At 40.3% G+C, this 19157-nt stretch overlaps 1 protein-coding gene across 4 annotated transcripts in view; it reads left to right on the top strand.

Moving 5' to 3' along the window:
* Window positions 1-19157, top strand: part of DCBLD1 (discoidin, CUB and LCCL domain containing 1) — a 69036-nt gene that overhangs the window by 13203 nt on the left and 36676 nt on the right. For 3 of the 4 annotated variants that reach the window (XM_033418598.2, XM_004264682.3, XM_033418601.2), the window contains exon 2: window positions 10004-10216. The exons of the other annotated variant lie outside the window; for it this stretch is intronic. In XM_033418598.2, the coding sequence (XP_033274489.1) occupies window positions 10004-10216 (213 nt within the window). The remainder of the gene's footprint in view (window positions 1-10003; window positions 10217-19157) is intronic. 4 annotated transcript variants of the gene reach the window in all.

Below are 19157 nucleotides of genomic sequence, written 5' to 3'. Positions count from 1 at the left end.
AAAATACCTTGTATATCCATACTTCCTAAATAGCTGAGGTAAAAGTCTGAAAGATAAATGCATATCCATTCATTTCAGGCATTTGGGGGAACAGATAATGAGTCCATTGGACCTGTCACTTTACTCTCAGGAATTACTTGTTAACTTACGTCTCTCTCCCCTTGACTGTGATCTCCTTCAAATGGGAACTGCATTATCCTAAATTTCAAGCTGTTTGTTGAGTAAGTTTTTAATGCCAGTTTGGGTATGTTGGTTTAGAGACTTCTTCCCATCTGCATACCTTAAGACCAATGCTGAAAGTAGCCTTTAATGTTACAAAGCACATTAGGTGGATTTGGTAGTTTTAATCATATTAGTTTTCTGGTTTATGTATAATGTATTCATACTATAGAACATTTAGAAAACTAATATAAATAAAATGGAAATCAATTCTAATCCTACACCATAAAAATATACAGTTTAAACCTTTTTTCCTTCATATCTATGTATGTGGTCTATATTCTGTTTTAAAATTAAATCGTTTTCTAAAACATGGCCTTAACTTTTCCTTAATATCAATCTGCTCGGAGGTGTCATAGTCTGACTCTTTTCTAATTTAGGTTGTTTCCAAATGCTCAGAATTAAAATGCTTAAATTTGGGGTAGAGATCACCTGGGGAGTTATAAAACATTAATGAGTACTTGCAGCTTTTTCCAAAATCTAAACTTCCTCCATCCAGTTTAATTTCTGTAAGTTGTTTTGAGGAGGTGGTGCGTCAGTCTCACAAACCAGCTATGGCTCCAAGCAAACCCCAGGGCCCATTGTGGACCCTTCAACTGTTCTACAGGGGGAGAAGCTTCCAGTCTGAGGAGAGGAGGAAATGATACACAGTTTAGTCATCATGTGCTTTGGCAATTAAATTACAGTTCAAAGGAAGAAGATGATAAATGCTGCATGGTAGCCACTTGTGAAGAGTAGACAAGTTCCCTGTGGCCAAACTTCCTCCATCCCACTTCTTGCCATGTTCCCCCCTTGATGGTAGGTGGTGACAGTTCAGTGTCCCTGTCGCCTCCCACTACTGCATCACCGCGGCTCACTGCCCTTGAGTCCTCAAGGAGCTTAACCGTAAAACCAAGATTGTATTTTTTTGCCTTCAAGATTGACCTTTATTTCTTTTCATTTTAATTAAAAAAAACCCAAAACACTGTGGACCCTCATCATCCAGCTATGGTAACCATCAACATTTCCCCGTCTTTTTTACTTATTTTCCTTTCTCCCTTTTTTGTTGAAGTATTTTATGGCAAATCCCAGACCACATGTCGTCATGTCATTTCAGCCCTACAAATGTCAGTAGGCATCCCTAAAAGTAAAGACATTTTCTCACACAACCTCAATACCATTATCACACCTAAAAAAGTGAATAATACTCCCCTGATATTATTTAATAATCCAACTTTTTTTAAGTTGAGGTATAGTTGATTTACAATGTTTCAGGTGTACAGCAAAGAGATTGTTATATGTTCTCTTTCAAATTCTTTTCCATTATAGGTTATTACAAGATATTGAATATAGTTCCCTGTGCTATACAGTACGACCTTGTTGCTTATCTGTTTTATATATAGTAGTGTGTATCTGATAATCCCAAACCCCTAATTTATCCCTCCCCACCACTTTCCCCTTTGGTAACCATACGTTTGTTTTCTATGTTTGTGAGTTTATTTCTGTTTTGTAAATAAGTTCATAGGTATCATTTTTTTAGATTCCACATGTAAGTGATACCATATAGTATTTGTCTTTGACTTCACTTAGTATGATAATCTCTAGGTCCATCCATGGTGCTGCAAATGGCATTATTTTTTATGACTAGTGATATTCCATTATATATATGTTTACATACACCACATCTTCTTTATCCATTCATGTGTTGATGGACATTTAGGTTGCTTCCATGTCTTGGTTATTGTAAACAGTGCTGCTATGAACATTGGGGTGCATGTGTCTTTTTGAACTAGCATTCTCGTCTTTTCAGGATGTATGCCCAGGACTGGCATTACTGGATCATGTGGTAATTCTATTTTTAGTTTTTTGAGGAACCTCCATCCTCTTCTCCATAGTGGCTGTACCAATTTATATTCCCACCAACAATGTAGGAGGGTTCCCTTTTCTCCACACTATCTCCAGCATTTATTATTTGTAGACTTTATAATGATGGCCATCCTGACAGGTGTTAGGTGGTACCTCATTGTAGTTTTGATTTGTATTTCTCTAATAATTAGCTAAGTTGAGCATATTTGCATGTGCCTGTTGTCCATCTATATGTCTTCTTTGGAGAAATGTCTATTTAGGTTTTCTGCCCATTTTTTGACTGGGCTGCTTTTTGTTTGTTTGTTTTGATATTGAGCTGTTTAAGCTGTTTGTATATTTTGAAAATTAAACCCTTCTGGATCACATCATTTGCAAATATTTTCTCCCATTCCGTAGGTTGTCTTTTCATTTTGTTGATGGTCTCCTTTGCTGTGCAAAAGCTTTTTAGTTTAAGTAGGTACCATTTGTTTATTTTTGCCTTTGTTTCCATTACTGTAAGAGATGGATCAAAAAAGAATATTGCTGCGATTTATGTCAAAGAATGTTCTACCTATGTTTTCCTCTAGGAGTGGTCTTACATTTAGGTCTTTAATCCATTTTGAGTTTATTTTTGTATACGGTATTAGAGAATGTTCTAATTTCATTCTTTTACTTGTAGCTGTCCAGTTTTCCCAGTACCACTTATTGAAGAGACTGTCTTTTCTCCATTGTATATTCCTGCCTCCTTTGTCATAGATTAATTGACCATAAGTGTGTGGGTTTCTTTCTGGGCTTTCTATCCTGTTCCATTAATCTATGTGTCTGTTTTTGTGCCAGTACCGTACTGTTTTGATTACCGTAGCATTGTAATATAGTCTGAAGTCAGGGGGTGTGATTCCTCCAGCTCCATACTTCTTTCTTAGGATTGTTTTGGCTATTCAGAGTCTTTGGTGTTTTAAAATTTTAAACATACAAATTAAAAAATTTTTTGTTCTAGTTCTGTGAAAAATGCTACTGGTAATTTGATAGGGATTGCACTGAATCTGTAGATTGCCCCCAGTTATCTTTTTAAAATGGTTTTGTAAGATTGGTTTTTCAAGTCATGGTCCAAATAAGATTCATGTGGTTGTTGTGGTGTTTAAATTTCCTTTAATCTAAAATAAACACTTTTTTTTTTTACACACACACACACACACACACTGTATTTTATTTTTACAAGAGATAAATAAACTGACACCAAGCATTGTAAATGGATGACCACAACAAAAGCAACAATAATTGCAGTTACCAAACACGAAACACACTCATACTATGTCATAATATTGACATTCAGTCCAGTAATCCTCCACTGTAACAGCTCCTTTACTTTGCAGTGGAAATTGATTTGTATATTTTTTTGCCTCTGAGTCCTTGTGGGATTTTTTTTTTTCAAACAAAAAGTCACAAAAATTATAATCATCCTCATCAGTTCACTCAGTCCCATGTAATTAATTTTTTTTTCATCTTGATCTTTTGTTAGCACTTTTTTTAAAAAAAAAAAGATGTTGGGGGTAGGAGTTTAGTAATTTATTTATTTATTTTTGCTGTGTTAGGTCTTCGTTTCTGTGCGAGGGCCTTCTCTAGCTGTGGCAAGCGGGGGCCACTCTTCATCGCAGTGTGCGGGCCTCTCACTATCGCGGCCTCTCTTGTTGCGGAGCACAGGCTCCAGACGCGCAGGCTCAGTACTTGTGGCTCATGGGCCTAGTTGCTCCGCGGCATGTGGGATCCTCCCAGACCAGGACTCGAACCCGTGTCCCCTGCATTAGCAGGCAGATTCTCAACCACTGTGCCACCAGGGAAGCCCCTGTTAGCACTTTTATGAATTCATCAGTTTTCCATTAGAGTTCTGAAAATGCTTATTCATTCAGTTCAGCAGTATAGTCAGTTACCAGAAACCTGTACTTGTCAGTCTTTTCCATGAATTCCTTGAAGATGAAACCCTTTTATAAGAACATTTTTGCAAAAGCATCAGAGTACACCCAGAACTGTCTGTAAATGACAAAAGACTTAAAAATGACCACAGTTAAAGATTTGATGAGGGCTTCCCTGGTGGCGCAGTGGTTGAGAGTCCGTTTGCCGATGCAGGGGACGCGGGTTCATGCCCCAGTCCAGGAAGATCCCACATGCCACGGAGCGGTTGGGCCCGTGAGCCATGGCCGCTGAGCCTGCGCGTCTGGAGCCTGTGCTCTGCAACGGGAGTAGCCACAACAGTGAGAGGCCCGAGTACCACCAAAAAAAAAAAAATTGATGAAAGTTCATAATAATGCAATTGACAAGGAAATTTAGTTATTTCTGAGATATACATTTTAAAGTAATAACTAGAATTATGACTTATAACATTATACCAGATCATATAAGAGTTTTAGAAATTTCATGTAATGTCTGAAACATTTATATTAACATATTTCCATACAAATAACCCAAAGAAAGTTTAGTATTAGTTGTTCTTTTGTTTGTTTGTTTTTTTATACTGCAGGTTCTTATTAGTCATCACTTTTATACACGTCAGTGTATACATGTCAATCCCAATCACCCAATTCAGCACACCACCATCCCCACCCCACTGTGGTTTTCCCCACTTGGTGTCCTACGTTTGTTCTCTACATCTGTGTCTCAACTTCTGCCCTGCAAACGATTCATCTGTACCATTTTTCTAGGTTCCACATACATGCGTTAATATACGATATTTGTTTTTCTCTTTCTGACTTACTTCACTCTATGACAGTCTCTAGATCCATCCACGTCTCAACAAATGACTCAATTTCGTTTCTTTTTATGGCTGAGTAATATTCCATTGTATATATGTACCACAACTTCTTTATCCATTCGTCTGTTGATGGGCATTCAGGTTGCTTCCATGACCTGGCTACTGTAAATAGTGCTGCAATGAACATTGGGGTGCATGTATCTTTTTGAATTATGGTTTTCTCTGGGTATATGCCCAGTAGTGGGATTGCTGGATCATATGGTAACTCTATTTTAGTTAAAATAAACACTTTTTAAAACGTTTCTTTATACAGTTCGTTGTTGAAGAAACTGGGTCAGTTGCACCTAGAATATCACCTGGATTCAGCTAATGACTTCCTTGTGGTGTCAGTACACTTGTGTTTCTACCCCTTGTGTTTCCTGTAAACTGAAGTTAGATGTAAAGGCTTGATGATATTCAGAGTCAATTATCAATTCAAATGTTTTGGGTTTTGGCAAGAGTGCTTCATAGGTGTTGGTATGCAGAGCACATTTTATCCTAGCAGGAGACTTGTAATATCTGATTTTCTCACTTGTAGTCATGCTGAGATGCATTAATAAGTTTAGATGGTGACCTGCCTGATCCTTTCATTTTAAAGTTTTTCCTCTTGTAAAGCAACTATACTCCAATAAAAATTAATTTAAAAAAATAAAGTTCTTCCTCAACCTTCTACCCAAAGGTTTTCCATCTATTTGTGACCATTGCCAGATACATCTTATTAGGGAGCTGTTCATTTTAATAGATAGATGTTGTGAAAGTATCTAAAAAGAGGTCTGGTAGGGCATCAGTGCAGGTGGTTTTCCAAAATTAAACACAAATACACTTGTGTTACAAAATCAAATAAAGAGATGACAAAAATGCTTTTAAAATCCTAGAACTAGATCATCTTGGAATTGTCATCTGGTATGTACCACTGGTTGAGTAGCCTTAAGGAAAGTCATATACATCTTGTCTTCTCATCTGTAAACTGGGGCATATATTATGAACCTCCCCAGACACAACACCCTATGCTCTTTAGACAAATGTGAGAACTTGGTTAATGGATTTAGTACACAGAGATTTTAGAATAAAAGTGGCCTCCTTTATTTGTTGTCATTTCCATGATGATATTTTTAATGCAAGCTTGTATAAATTCTTTAATTAAAAATAATTTAAGTAGAAGATTACAAAATCCAAAAAGTATAAAAAGTATAAAATAGAAAGAGCCCCTTCATTTTCACCCCCTGCCAGGAAAACTTAACCAGACTGACAGATTTTTTTAATTAAATTTTTTATTCTGAGATAATCATAGATCACATGCAGCTGTAAGAAATAATACAGAGTGATGTTGTGTACCCTCACCTGGTTTCCCCTGTGATAGCATCTTGCAAAGCTATAGTGTAATATTACAACCATGATATTGATGTTGATACATTACATATGGAACGTGGACTGGTAGATTTTTAAATAACTCTTGTCGTCTTTCTTGTCAGTGTTTCTTAATTAGAGTTGGGCTCTGAGTTAAGCTACAAAAGTGTTAGGATGAGGTCGTGGAAATAGTGCTTCTCTGTTGTTTTCAATTGCATGCATATGCCTTATTGAGTATATGATACCATAGGCATTTTCTCTCCCTAGGCATTTTCCATTTGCTCTTTGGCATATTTCTAGTTCTTTTTTTCCCTCAGCTTTATTGAGATATAATTGACATATGACGTTGTGTAAGTTTAAGTCTACAATGCATTGGTTTTATACATTTATGTATTTCAAAGTTATTTAACACTGTAGCATTTGCTAACACTGCTATCACCTCACGTAATCACTGTTTCCCTTTTGTGGTGAGAACATCTAAGATCTACTCTCCTAACAACTTCCAATTATATACTATAATATTGTTAACTATATCTAGTCCTTTGAAGTCATCAAAACTGTGGAAAGACAGTAGGTTGAAAATTCCTGATGTCATTAGTACCCAGGGAATAAGTTTATTATATTAGTGCTTGCCACAGCAGACTCCATAAGTAGTCTTCCATAGGCCGGAGTGAAATTGCAACTTCTGATGACAGTTTGCTTTGTAATAAATTAGGACTCAGCCGTTCCTTTCAGGTTTTTTGGCAGAAGAAAGACCTAGTTTCATTCTGATAGTTAATGGAAAAGGGCAGCTTCTCCACATCTGAGCCACAGTCCCTCACGTAAAGTAAGGATGGGAGTGTTGAAGACTTAAACCTGCTCACATGCTGCCAGTGTCGCTGGGTGAGATGAGTTTCCTCTTGGGCGTTAGAGTAGAAGGCATTGAAAAGAAGCATTTATACAGGCTTGAATAAAAGTGACACCCTGGAATTTTCCTTTGTCATGACATGTCGCTTAAAACTTCGAATACAGTAATCATGTGTGGGCTGATTCACTTGTAACTGAGCCTCATTTTATGTCTAGGGATGTTTTCTAGGAAAAGATTTCACTTTCTTTTCTCTTATAAAAGCAGAATTTCATAGTACTAAGAAACGAGACATTTAAAGGTTTCACAGGTCATACCTTCGTGGCTTAGAGGGGGTTAGTTATGTGTATAATTATATGCATAGTTGTACACTCGTTACCCTAGTGTTGTTTCATCAGGGTGCTCCAAGTCACTGCCTCCTAAGGTTGGGCGAGTCTTAGAAACGAGTTACAGGACTTTGTGGGGAGCTAGGGCGTTTGTCTCCTTTAAAGGGGCAGCCACTGCCTTCAGCCCTGTGAGAACACCTGCTGGTATGATTGCCCTGTCTTCCAGTTTCCAAGAGAAATTGTCAATTGGATTTTTTTTTTTTTTTACAAAAGCCTTTAAGAGCAGGTAAATCATTCTAAATTTAAATCAAAACCCCTATGTGCTTCTGCACCGTATGCTTTACTCTAGTATAATTTTCATTTAATTCTCAACCATTTGGTACTTACTGCCAGAGAGCCCAAGGAATATAGTTATCACCTCAAACTTAAGAACCAAACTTACAACCTTTGTCCCCAAACCTGCTTGCCCTCTGGGCTTCCCTTTCTGTCATATTAGCCTCAGTGTTCCCATCATTTCTGGACTCAACGTCTCAACGTTTTTTCATTTTTTTCTCCTCTTGTCTTTCCCACTATAATTAACGGAAACCCGAGCCTGTTGGGTTTTTTTCTTGTGAACCCCCTGTTTCTCTTTCCCTTTCCATTCCAGCCACCCCGTTCCTCGCCCTCCTGCTGCCCTTCTGAGGCAGATTCTCCTGCATCCTAGTTCCTGTATCGAAACTTTTTCTAATACCTCTTTCATTATCTCCCTTCTCAAAAACCTCTGTGGACCCCTATTATAGCCTACTGTATAAACTCCACAACTTCTGCCTGGACCTCCAGGTTTCAGAGTAGTTTTATCTTAGCTGTCTATCTCCGTTTCCCTCTGGTACTAACTCATTGCTCCTATAGGTCAACTCCCCCAGTGCAACCTCCCTGCCTGGAATCTTGTGAGAGTTTCTGCATAATGGGTGGGTCCTTGCCTGGAGCTTGACGGCTGATTTGGGATAGATTCTGCAGTTTTCCCCAACCCCTTATTTTAACTAGACCCCCATGTCATTTGGGCTGCAAGCCTCAGGGCAAGAAGGAGGTAGAATAGAGGAAGACCCCAGATGAATCCTCTAGCAGGGACTAGCCTGGAGAAGGAAGAAGGCTGCCTTGGGCTTCAGATTCCCAGGATGCCCAAGTTGGGGCTTGTCCATAGGAGGCTTTGGGATGCCTTCTGTTACCACCTCAGAGAGTTCCTTCTCCAACAGACTTCTGCTTCCAGTGCAGGGCAAAAATTCTGGCTTTGTTTCTTTGAAGCCGTAGTAACCACAGGCATTTTGTACTTCGGACTTTGCATGCAGTGTTTGCTCCTAACCTTGCAGCCCACCCAGTTGTGCATGCTGTTAGATGTTTGGGTGATTAACCTGGTCACTTTAATATACTGGAACAACTTGTTGGTCAATTGATTAACTACCCTGTTCAGAAAGTCTTAAGAGAATTCCTTGTTTTAGTGAAGTAGTGAGAGTTCACTGGAATAGATTCTCTCTTGCCCTCTTTGGCCCTTTGTTTAAGCTCCTGCTATGACAGGGGCACCTAGTGTTGTAGTTATCTGAACATGGAACTCTCCCATTTCACTCTGAGTCCTGAGCAGCCATTGCTGCTTTTATGCGTCTCCAACAATGCCATGTCTGGCAGGTGGCAAGCACTCAATACAGTAGATCCTTGACGCTCATGATACATCTTGAGTCTATCAGGAACTTCCAAATCTGTGACTGTTACTAACTGAGATGTGCATGTCAGATGCTTGTTAGTCCCCAGTTGAATGACAGGCTCTTAAACAAAGTCCTCTCAGCATAGGCCTCAGAATCTACCAGGAGCATTTTGCATACCTGATCCCATTTAATCAGGACAGTGACCCCTGAAATGAGTAGTAGTAGTTTCTCGGTTGCAAATTATGTCATGGCATTGGCTTGCTAGTAGACAAAACCACAAATGGCAAATCTGCAAATGCCAAGGGCCCACTGTGCAAGTGTGGATGGGTAGATATCTGGATAGATGATTAGAAAAAGTAATTAGACTAAATGATGTGTTTGCAAAGGGCTTACCATGCTAATACATGAAACATTTTGATCAACAGTGTTCAGAAGATTAAACTGAGAAACGAGATGAAATAACCTGGAATAATAAATATGGTTTAATAATTCAATCCTTTTCTTTTTTTTTTTTTTTTTTTTTTTTTTTAGCTTTTCCCTCTCTCTCCATAGAAGGAGTAGAATACCTAAGATGAAGATTATACTGGACGTTTTCAGTCCTCAGTAAAAATTAATTTCACTTACTTTTTAAATTTTTTTTAGAAGATGTTGGGGGTAGGAGTTTATTAATTAATTAATTTATTTTTGCTGCGTTGGGTGTTCGTTTCTGTGCGAGGGCTTTCTCTAGTTGCGGCAAGCGGGGGCCACTCTTCATCGCGGTGCGCAGGCCTCTCACTATCGTGGCCTCTCTTGTTGCGGAGCACAGGCTCCAGACGCGCAGGCTCAGTAGTTGTGGCCCACGGGCCCAGTCGCTCCGCGGCATGTGGGATCCTCCCAGACCAGGGCTCGAACCCGTGTCCCCTGCATTAGCAGGCAGACTCCCAACCACTGCGCCACCAGGGAAGCCCTCACTTACTTTTTGTATTCTTTTTTTCTTTAACAGGTGATGGCTGTGGGCACATAGTGACCTACAAGGACAGTGGCACCATGACATCTAAGAACTATCCAGGGACTTACCCCAATCACACTATTTGTGAAAAGACGATCACAGTACCGAAGGGGAAGAGATTGATTCTGAGGTTGGGAGATTTGGATATTGAATCCCAGACCTGTGCTTCTGACTACCTTCTGTTCACTAGCTCTTCAGATCAATATGGTAAGAAAAGAGATCTAGGTTTCACTGAGCATGGGAAAATTTGAGATGCAGGGAGGAGGCACGTGGCACGCTCATCAGTGTTACAGCCTGGGAAGATCAGAAGAGGAACTTGCTCCTTGTAGACTCTCAGGGTAGCTCCCATGGATACACTTGTTTCATAAGCTGCACAAAAGACATCTGAGGAGATAGTAGCCTTGCGTGGGTCTCAGGAGCTTAGTTAGTTTATATCTTGTCGGGAAGACAATTGGAGATATATAGCATTTGGCTAAAACACCTACAGTTCATTCATTCGTGTGACAGATGTTTATTGAACAGTGGTCATGTGTTCAAGTGCTCTGTGGAGTACTGGGTGGGATACAGCAGTGGAAAAACAAAGTTCCTCCTTTCATTGTGCTTACACTGGTAGAGGGGAGGGTGGAAAACAAACAAACAAATACATCTATAATATGAGAGGCAGTGAGAAAAAAAAATAAGGAATAAGAAAAAGGAGTCATCCTAAGGTGATACCAAGTCTGATTCTGAGTGTGTTTGTGTTCAAATGGGATGGTCAGGAAGCCTTCTCCAATAAGAAGACATTTGAGCAGAGACCCAAATGGAGTGAGTGAAGGGACTGTACACATATGTCTGGGGTCAGTTTTCTGGGTAGGGGAAGGGCAAGTGCAAAGGACAGTTTTCAGAGTAACCTTCTGAAATTAAGCTTTTTGTGGTTTGGGGTGTGCTGTTAGCACACTGGTGTCTGAAATCACCATTAGCACTAACCCTACAGTCCTTAGCCCAAGGAAACAACTTGGGTTTCGTGGATTAGAAGACAAAGACAGAACTTAAGTACAGATTCTTCTGAGATTAGAGACTTTTTGAAATTCTCTGTGTGTTACAACTTCAAAAATGATACAGGTTTTAAGCAAAATCCTGTCCTCCTGCTAGTTCTATAGGTAATTTCTCTCAAACACACAGCTTTAAGGCTGTCTTTACCTTTGCATCCAGAGCTTCCTCACTCCTCCCAGGGTGGAAGCCCAGACCAGTCCCGAGACTGTTCAGAGGTCTAAACCTATCTAGCCCCCATGGAGGAGAAAACTTAAGATTTATTTTTTTTATCCCTCAGAATATTATCTGTCGTTTAATGTTGGTTGAATTACTCTGACAGAGTAAAGATGGTTGATTTCATATAATTAGTTGCAACTTTTTAACTCCAGTTTGACTCAAATGAGAATTCCAGGGATGCTTACGGCCCTTGGGAACACTCACTGTTCTGTTAGCTCTGGTAATCGAATGTGTGGTAATTTATGGAGCCACTCTTCAGGGAATCCTTCATTGGCCAGGAAATTTCCTTCAGATTCAGAGGGCATTGAGTGTCAGAGCTCCTGTGTAAAACGCGAGGGAAAGCGCTGCAGGGCCAGAAACGGCTTTTCCACACTAGTCTCTGTGGGGAAGCATCTCCTTTTCCAAAAGATGAGCAGTTAATTCCACCTGCTGACAGAGCAGCAGCTAATCACCTCTGTTGCTCTGGGTCTCTCTCAGCTTGGGGGCTGAGGTGAGAACTAGAGAGGGGAGCAAATCGCCCTGAAACAGGATAAGAGAATGGATGTGGCTTTCCCACACCAAGGCGTCTACTCCATTGTCTTTGTTGTATATTCCCAAATACACAAAAAGGAGGAAAAGCCTGGGATTAACTACATTTTAGGAGCTGGGTTACAAGGTGATCTTGGTTGGCCTCAGGGCACTCTAGTCCACATTTCCAGCTTCTTGAATTTTCAAGATTTAGACTCTTCACTAGGAAGTGAGTAATGAATTGCAATTCATTGCAATAAAGCCCAGTAAATTCGTTTTTCTCTTTAAATTTTTTCCTACATAGTTATGTTTGTCTTTTAAAAACAGAATATATACTCATTATAGAAATAAGCATACTCATTGTATGTCAGGCACATGCTTGGCCTCACGTAGATTTTCTGGAATCCTTACATCCACCCTGCAAGGTAAATATTATTAACTCCTTTTTACAAACAGGGAAACTGAGGTACGGTGAGTATTTTATTTTATTCTATTTTAGGAACATGCTGAAGATCACAAAGCTAGTTAAGGGCTGAAAGGAAAATTTATATCTATGTCTTTGTGGCTCTAAAACATCTGTTTCCAGATGTCTGTTCCTCTCCCAGTACCAACACCCAAAGAAAAACTCAGTGCCTTATCACCCTTCCCAGGTGGACCAGCCCAGTATTACATCATACAGCAATTTTGCCTAAAACACAGGTATAGTTAATACTTTGGGTTGGGGATGTTCTTAAGATAAAATATTTAATGATGCTCAGAAGTTCTTTCTTTTGAGGCTACGTAAAAGATTCCCTGATCAGTCGTGTTAAGGCAAATCCAGCAGACAAGAATAACAGAAATTAGCAATAAAGGAATGCATGGAAAGGAAATTAGAATACTTCAATCCTATAAGCATATTTAAAAAGAAGTACATTCTAAATTTTCTTGTAGTCAGAACTACAGATTTTCTTTGTTAGGAAAATCTTTATTACATATAGGCTGAAAAAGTTCTATCTCAACCTGAGTAAAATTAATGTGCCCTTAAAAAAAACATTAAGTGGCTTAGGGCCAGATATAGCAGGTGTACACATGCATATGTGTGTGTTAGGGCCAGGTATAAGCAGGTGTACACATGCATATGTGTGTATTAGGGCCAGGTATAGCAGGTGTACACATGCATATGTGTGTATTAGGGCCAGGTATAGCAGGTGTACACATGCATATGTGTGTATGCTGCATATATATATTTGTGTCTTTTGTAGTTTTGAAGAGCATTCTGGGAGGAGCCACTTATTCATATATGTATACTTACAGTATTTAATCCAGTGACTTGAATGTAGTAGATACTCCGTGAATAAGTGGTTTTAAAAGTGAATTGGCAAATTCAATGGCGAGGAACCAGTTCAGTAAAACATGTAATACCTGTAATATTAAGCAGCTACTTGGTGAAAAGGCTATTAACATAGAAAGCTGCTTAGGATATAGTGTTAGGTAAAATATGAATACACAGTAATGTCCTAATAATAGAAAAAAGCCTCTGAATAAAGTAAGACAGAACATAATTGTAGCAAAATGTTAGAAGGAGGACTTTAAAAGGTTCAACTCTGGGTATTGTTATATTTTCTCTCTACTCTCTATTTTTTTCTCTAATAAACATACATTTCTTAAAAAAGTAGATTTTCTTTGCCCAAGAACACTAACTTTAGACCTGTATTTTAATTTAGTTAAAATAGTCCCCTGGTCACTTTGAACCTCCTGGAGGAGTGTATCATCTGCAGAGGAGAGAGAGAAGGAAGAGGGGGAGGAGTGCTTTGTTGGCCTGTGCAAGCTCAGGGAGTGTCCCTTCCTTTGGGACTGTTGCCCAGCTCCCTGGAGTGGGGAAGGCCCCTCTGCAGCCAGTGTGGCCACAGGACTGTGGAGGGAGGGTCTCAGGGATCCAAAGCGCTGTTGCCTGGGCCGGCAGTCGAGGGAAGTACCCACTGCAGTTCCCCCCGCGGGGACCATATGTTCTAGAGTACCTCCTGCAATTCCAGTATACAGGGCTCTAAAGGTGACATGTATGGCTGAAAGAGCTGAATAGTTTTGGTTTATCCAGCTCAGTTTTTTTCAATTAATGGCTAAAACCCATTGCCAAGAGATTTTAAGACTCAACACTATCAGACTTTTGAATGTGGAGTTAATGTTTGGAAAAAGAATAATGTTTTCTGGCATCCCTGTTTATAAGCTCTGCCAAGAGTGGACATAGTTGCAATGTGATTGCATTAACCATTGTGGATATGCTGAAGTTATATAGTTTTAATCCTTATGCAGTTCATTTGTAATGGCTCACCCCCCCGTGCCGATTTTGTTTTAAATGTTTGGTTCATATACTTCGGGTGCTTTCATTCGTGGTAACAAAACGTTTAATACTATAAACAAGTGTGACCCACACCAGCTTTCACAGTGATCAAGCAAAATACGCACCTGATCTCACTGATTGTTAAGAGACCTGATACAAATAAGATGGGCTTGTTATTCTTCTGTTTCTCATATATGATAATGAGGGCTGATATTTCAGATTCAAACATCAGTTAAAAGAATGTACTTACATATATCTGTGGCTGAGTTAAGACACGGATTCTCCCTTTTAAAATACTCTTGAAACAGCCAGGATGCAGCAAAGTTGATAAACTATATCAACCTCACTTTGGAATATATGTTGCTTAAGAACAAAATAAGATTTTAAAGTTACTTTTAAACATAAACTTTTAAACGTATAAAAATTTTGGGCTGTGAACATATATACTGACTTTTAAGATCATGTGTACTAATATCCTGGCCAAAAAAAATGTTTAAGAAGTATCATACTTTGATTAGTAGAGATTGTTCTCACTATAACTAAGGGTATTCTGCATTTTTGTTTAAGAGACCAAAGTAACAGAGCCTCCCTTCAAAAGAAACACTCATGTCCCTTTTCTGGTCTAGAATCCAATCAGAATCGTGAAGCACTTAGCTGTTGTATAGTAGTTCAGATTGCTGCTTTGGTACTGATTCTCAATCTCCTCCCTTTTATATTTGTGATGTAAAATAATAAGAGGTTAGTTATATAAAATATTAAAACATCTTGAACTTGGGGGAAGAGTAGGTGCTGATTCAGGCATTGTGTCATAACCAGTGTACCTACATTTAAAATATGAAACGTCTCACATTGATTTATGACACTGAAGAGGGAAGGCTATGAATTCATATTGAAGATCATTATTCTCAACTTTAAAACTTGTTAGGGACCCTCTAACCTTTACTGGTTAAGTTCCATTTCCAGTCTTACTGACCACAAAGAATTCACCCAGAGGTTTGTTTCTGTCATGACTGCTTTTGGGGATCCCAGAGAAACTGTCATTTCTGTTTCCTGATATTTCAAGAAGATTGACTAGGTCCCAGTTTTCCATGAAAGTTGATCTTCCCCCAGTGGGCAGAGTTTAGGGCTATTCCTAACCTGCTGGAGCAATCTCGGTGGGAGCCAGATACTGGTTCCTCGGGATCTCAGAGGACCTTGTTCTCACGTAGTTTCAGAGACTTCCCCGCCTAGGTCACTGTGGATCAGTAACACCAGGCTGGCCTTCAGCATGGATTGAGATGAGCACTTCTGTTTCTATGCAGAGTTTTCATTTGGGCTTAAGAGTGCAGACTCTGGAATTAAACTGCCTGGCTCCAAATTCCTGCCGTACTACTCATTTTTTAATTACATGACCTTGAGCAAATTACTTAACTTTCTGTATCTCCGTATCCCCATCTTTAAAATGGGCAAAATGATAGTATCCGCCACATATGGGTGATTGAGGCACATGTATATATAACTTACAAGAATGATGTCTGGCACATAACAAGCATTCAGTAAATGTTAGCCACCATCATCACTCCCTCCCTACTCCCCTTCCTCCTCTTGCCCTTCCCCCCTTTCCACCCCCTCTTCCTCCCCAATGGCCTTGCACACAGTTCATTCTTTGTCTAAGATGTCTGAGAGCAGAGAACACATCGGTCCCTCTCAATACCCCGAGAACGCTCCTTCCACCCAGCAGAGGCTGAGTTGCGGCAGCACACCCCACCCTACCCATCCTGGTGCGTTCCTGGTGACCTAAAGTTACCCAAATCAGTCCAAGCCTGTGGCAGGGGTTTCCTGAGCCAGAAAGAGCTTCGTGGACAGATTTTCTCCATCCAGCTTCATGAGATGAGCCGAGAACCCATGTTCCCTAAGCCCATGGTACATTCAGTTTGGCTTTTTATTTTCACTGCCACCACCAGTCCACCTCTTTGTATCTATTTCTTATAGAAAGAGCTTCCTGATTTTCCCCTCTCTCCTTTCACCAGTCTCCATTCCCTCCGGACCATCTACGATTATCTTGTTAAATATTGTTGTAATAATTTCTTTCTTTCCTTATTTCAAAAATTATTATTGTGTCCCACTGTCCACAGACACTTGTTAGCATGGTTCAAGGCTCGCTCGCGCACTCTCTTCCCACTCACATTTCCAGCCACATCATTTTTAAAAATTAATTAATTTTTTGGCTGCGTTGGGTCTTCATTGGTGCGCGTGGGCTTTCTCTCGTGCGGCGACTGGGCGCTACTCTTTGTTGCAGTGCACGGACTTCTCATTGCGGTGGCTTCTCTTGTTGCGGAGCACAGGCTCTAGGCTCGTGGGCTAAGTAGAACACAGACTCAGTAGTTGTGGTGCACGGACTTAGTTGCTCTGTGGCATGTGGGGTCTTCCTGGACCAGGGCTCAAACCCGTGTCCCCTGCATTGGCAGGCGGATTCTTAACCACTGCACCACCGGGGAAGTCCTCCAGCCACATCTCTGAGTCTCCGCATCTCCTATGCCTTTTCCTAAACATATCACACAGTTTCATGTTCGGTACATTTGATGATGTTATTTCTTCCATGTGTTATTTCTTCCTCTATTTCTTCCCCTGCTTTTCTGCCCCTTCTAACACACACACACACACACACACACACACACACATACACACACAAACACAAAGCAAATCCAATGCCACTTACCCTAGAACCTCCTCTGATGTCCAGCAGCTCCAGTCGGTCCCTCGTCTGGACTCAGGTTGTTTTTCTAAGCCGTCAATGCAGCACCAATCTCAGGTTGAGATCATTATTTTAGCTTCTCTACCAGATAGGGGGTTTTCTGAGGAAGGAATTGCATTTTATTCATCCTTCGCTTATCCTCTGTTGCTTAGCGTAGTCTTACACTGGCAGATGCTCAGTCAGCGTTTAACGAGTCTGACTGCATGTAGCTTGATCTTGGCAAACTTTATATATTTAAAAATCTATAAGCTTATAAATTTGAGTGTCTTTTTTCACACTGTAGGAAGATTTACAGTAAGATTCCTCTATCGGGCTTCGCTGGTGGCTCAGTGGTTGAGAGTCCGCCTGCCGATGCAGGGGACACGGGTTTATGCCCTGGTCCGGGAAGATCCCACATGCCGCGGAGCGGCTGGGCCCGTGAGCCATGGCCGCTGAGCCTGCGCGTCCGGAGCCTATGCTCCGCAACGGGAGAGGCCACAACAGTGAGAGGCCCGCGTACCGCAGAAAAAAAAAAAAAAAAGATTCCTGTATCAATAAATATCCCCTCCTCATTTAAAGAAAGACTTGATCTACCTAAAATTTTCGGACTCTACTTAGCATATAGAAAAGACCATGAAACAGTAAAGAAGGTGTCTGCAGTGGAGTGTTCATCTGTGCCGTACACTGTGCTTTGGCGCTCCAGAGTTACTCACTTAACCCTCGTAATAGCCCTGTAAGAGGGGGCCTATTATTAGCCTCCACACATAAGGAAACTGAAGCTCAAAGAGGTCAAGTAACTTGCTTACAATCACTTAACTACATCTGGGATTCAAGTCTGGGCATTTGACTCCAGGGATCCCACTTTTAAGCACCGTGCCATTCCCATTCAGGGTGACAAAAGCCATCTGATCCTGTGGCTTGTGCAGAAGTGAGCTGTAGTTCTTGTTCGTTATTTGCTGAATGATGAACAAGAAATGGAGACCTCTGCAGGCCTTCCCCTAGGGGTCTGAGAACCAAATGGAGTTCTGAGAAGTAACTCACACGCAGAGTGCTAGTATAAATTCAAGGTTTAAAAAAATGCATCTTAGTCTTTTTGACTAAGGGAGACATCATGGTCAGTGAACCTAATTGTAGTCAGTTAAATTAGCTGTGCTGTGCTAAATGATTTGCACTATAGAAAAGCCAGGAAGTTCCAGAATTGTTCTCTTACACTTCCTGTACTTCCACCTCCACCCCCAGTATTTTTTTAACCATTGTCAGTGACTTAGAAGTACAACGATATGAAGTCAACCGTTAATATTTATATTACACCAGGAACAAGAGAAATGGGAAAAGTAGGAAATAATACTAAGTGTTTTGACTCATAATTGCAACAAGATTTCTGTGATAATAGTTTAGAATGATACTTATTGCAATATGCAATACCTGGCATATTGCAGTAAGGTCTAATCATTATGCCTTGCCTGTTGATTTTTTTTAAAAATTCCAAATAGAGAAAAATACAAGATTGGCAGCCTCTATTTTATACATTGTTTATGTCTCACAGCCATGTTATGGAGAATGCAAAATTCTTAGGACTTTTATTGATAAAGCAAAAGCCTTTGAAGAAGCTTATGGAAAGTTGTTTTGGGCCTCAACCACCCCAGAGGTGCGTCCTCCTCTATGACTGAGGCTACTTTGGTGGAAATGCTTGAGAAGGACTGATTTTTGTTTGTTTTGCTTTGTTTTGCCTTTTATGCCAAGGTAGAATACAGAAAGAATCGTCAACTTATAAAAAAGGTTATATCAGCCAGAAAGTTCCATGCTAGATGTCTCATTAACATAACCATAATCGTCAAGGAGAGGAAGTATTGGCCTCCACCGCCTCCTCTTCCTCAAACACTTTCCCAGAGATGCACTGTGATTCATTTCAGCCAATTGCCATCTTTTGTTGGGAGAGAAGTAATGGCCTAGGTGGGTTCTGCTGTGAAAGCGCTTCTTGACCTGAGTCCCTAGCCCCAAGTAAAGCCGCACCTTTGTCTAGGAATCTGCCTGGTTCATTTATCATCTGTCACTGATTTTTGTCTGGGAACCAGAGACCAAAACTCTCCAGGGATACCACTTACGTTCTTACGTGACTATGGTTTTAATGACACAGTCCAGGAATATCCCTTTTTTTATGCTAATTTCCCTCCTTTTCAAAGAAAATGGCCCTGAAAATTCTGTAATTTTGTACAGTGACCTATTGCAATTAGCAAGCAAGGACAAACCCTGCCATCTGACTGCATAGAAAAAAAAAATAACAAAAGGAAAATGGACACAAGTCCAGTGGCGTTTGCAGCCTCGACATTTCTGGAGACTGTTTTATCAGCACGCCTCTGCAC

The sequence above is a fragment of the Orcinus orca genome, chromosome 12 (assembly GCF_937001465.1).
Source record: "Orcinus orca chromosome 12, mOrcOrc1.1, whole genome shotgun sequence".
Taxonomy (NCBI): Eukaryota; Metazoa; Chordata; class Mammalia; order Artiodactyla; family Delphinidae; genus Orcinus; species Orcinus orca.
This window is presented reverse-complemented; position numbering and strand designations above follow the sequence as displayed.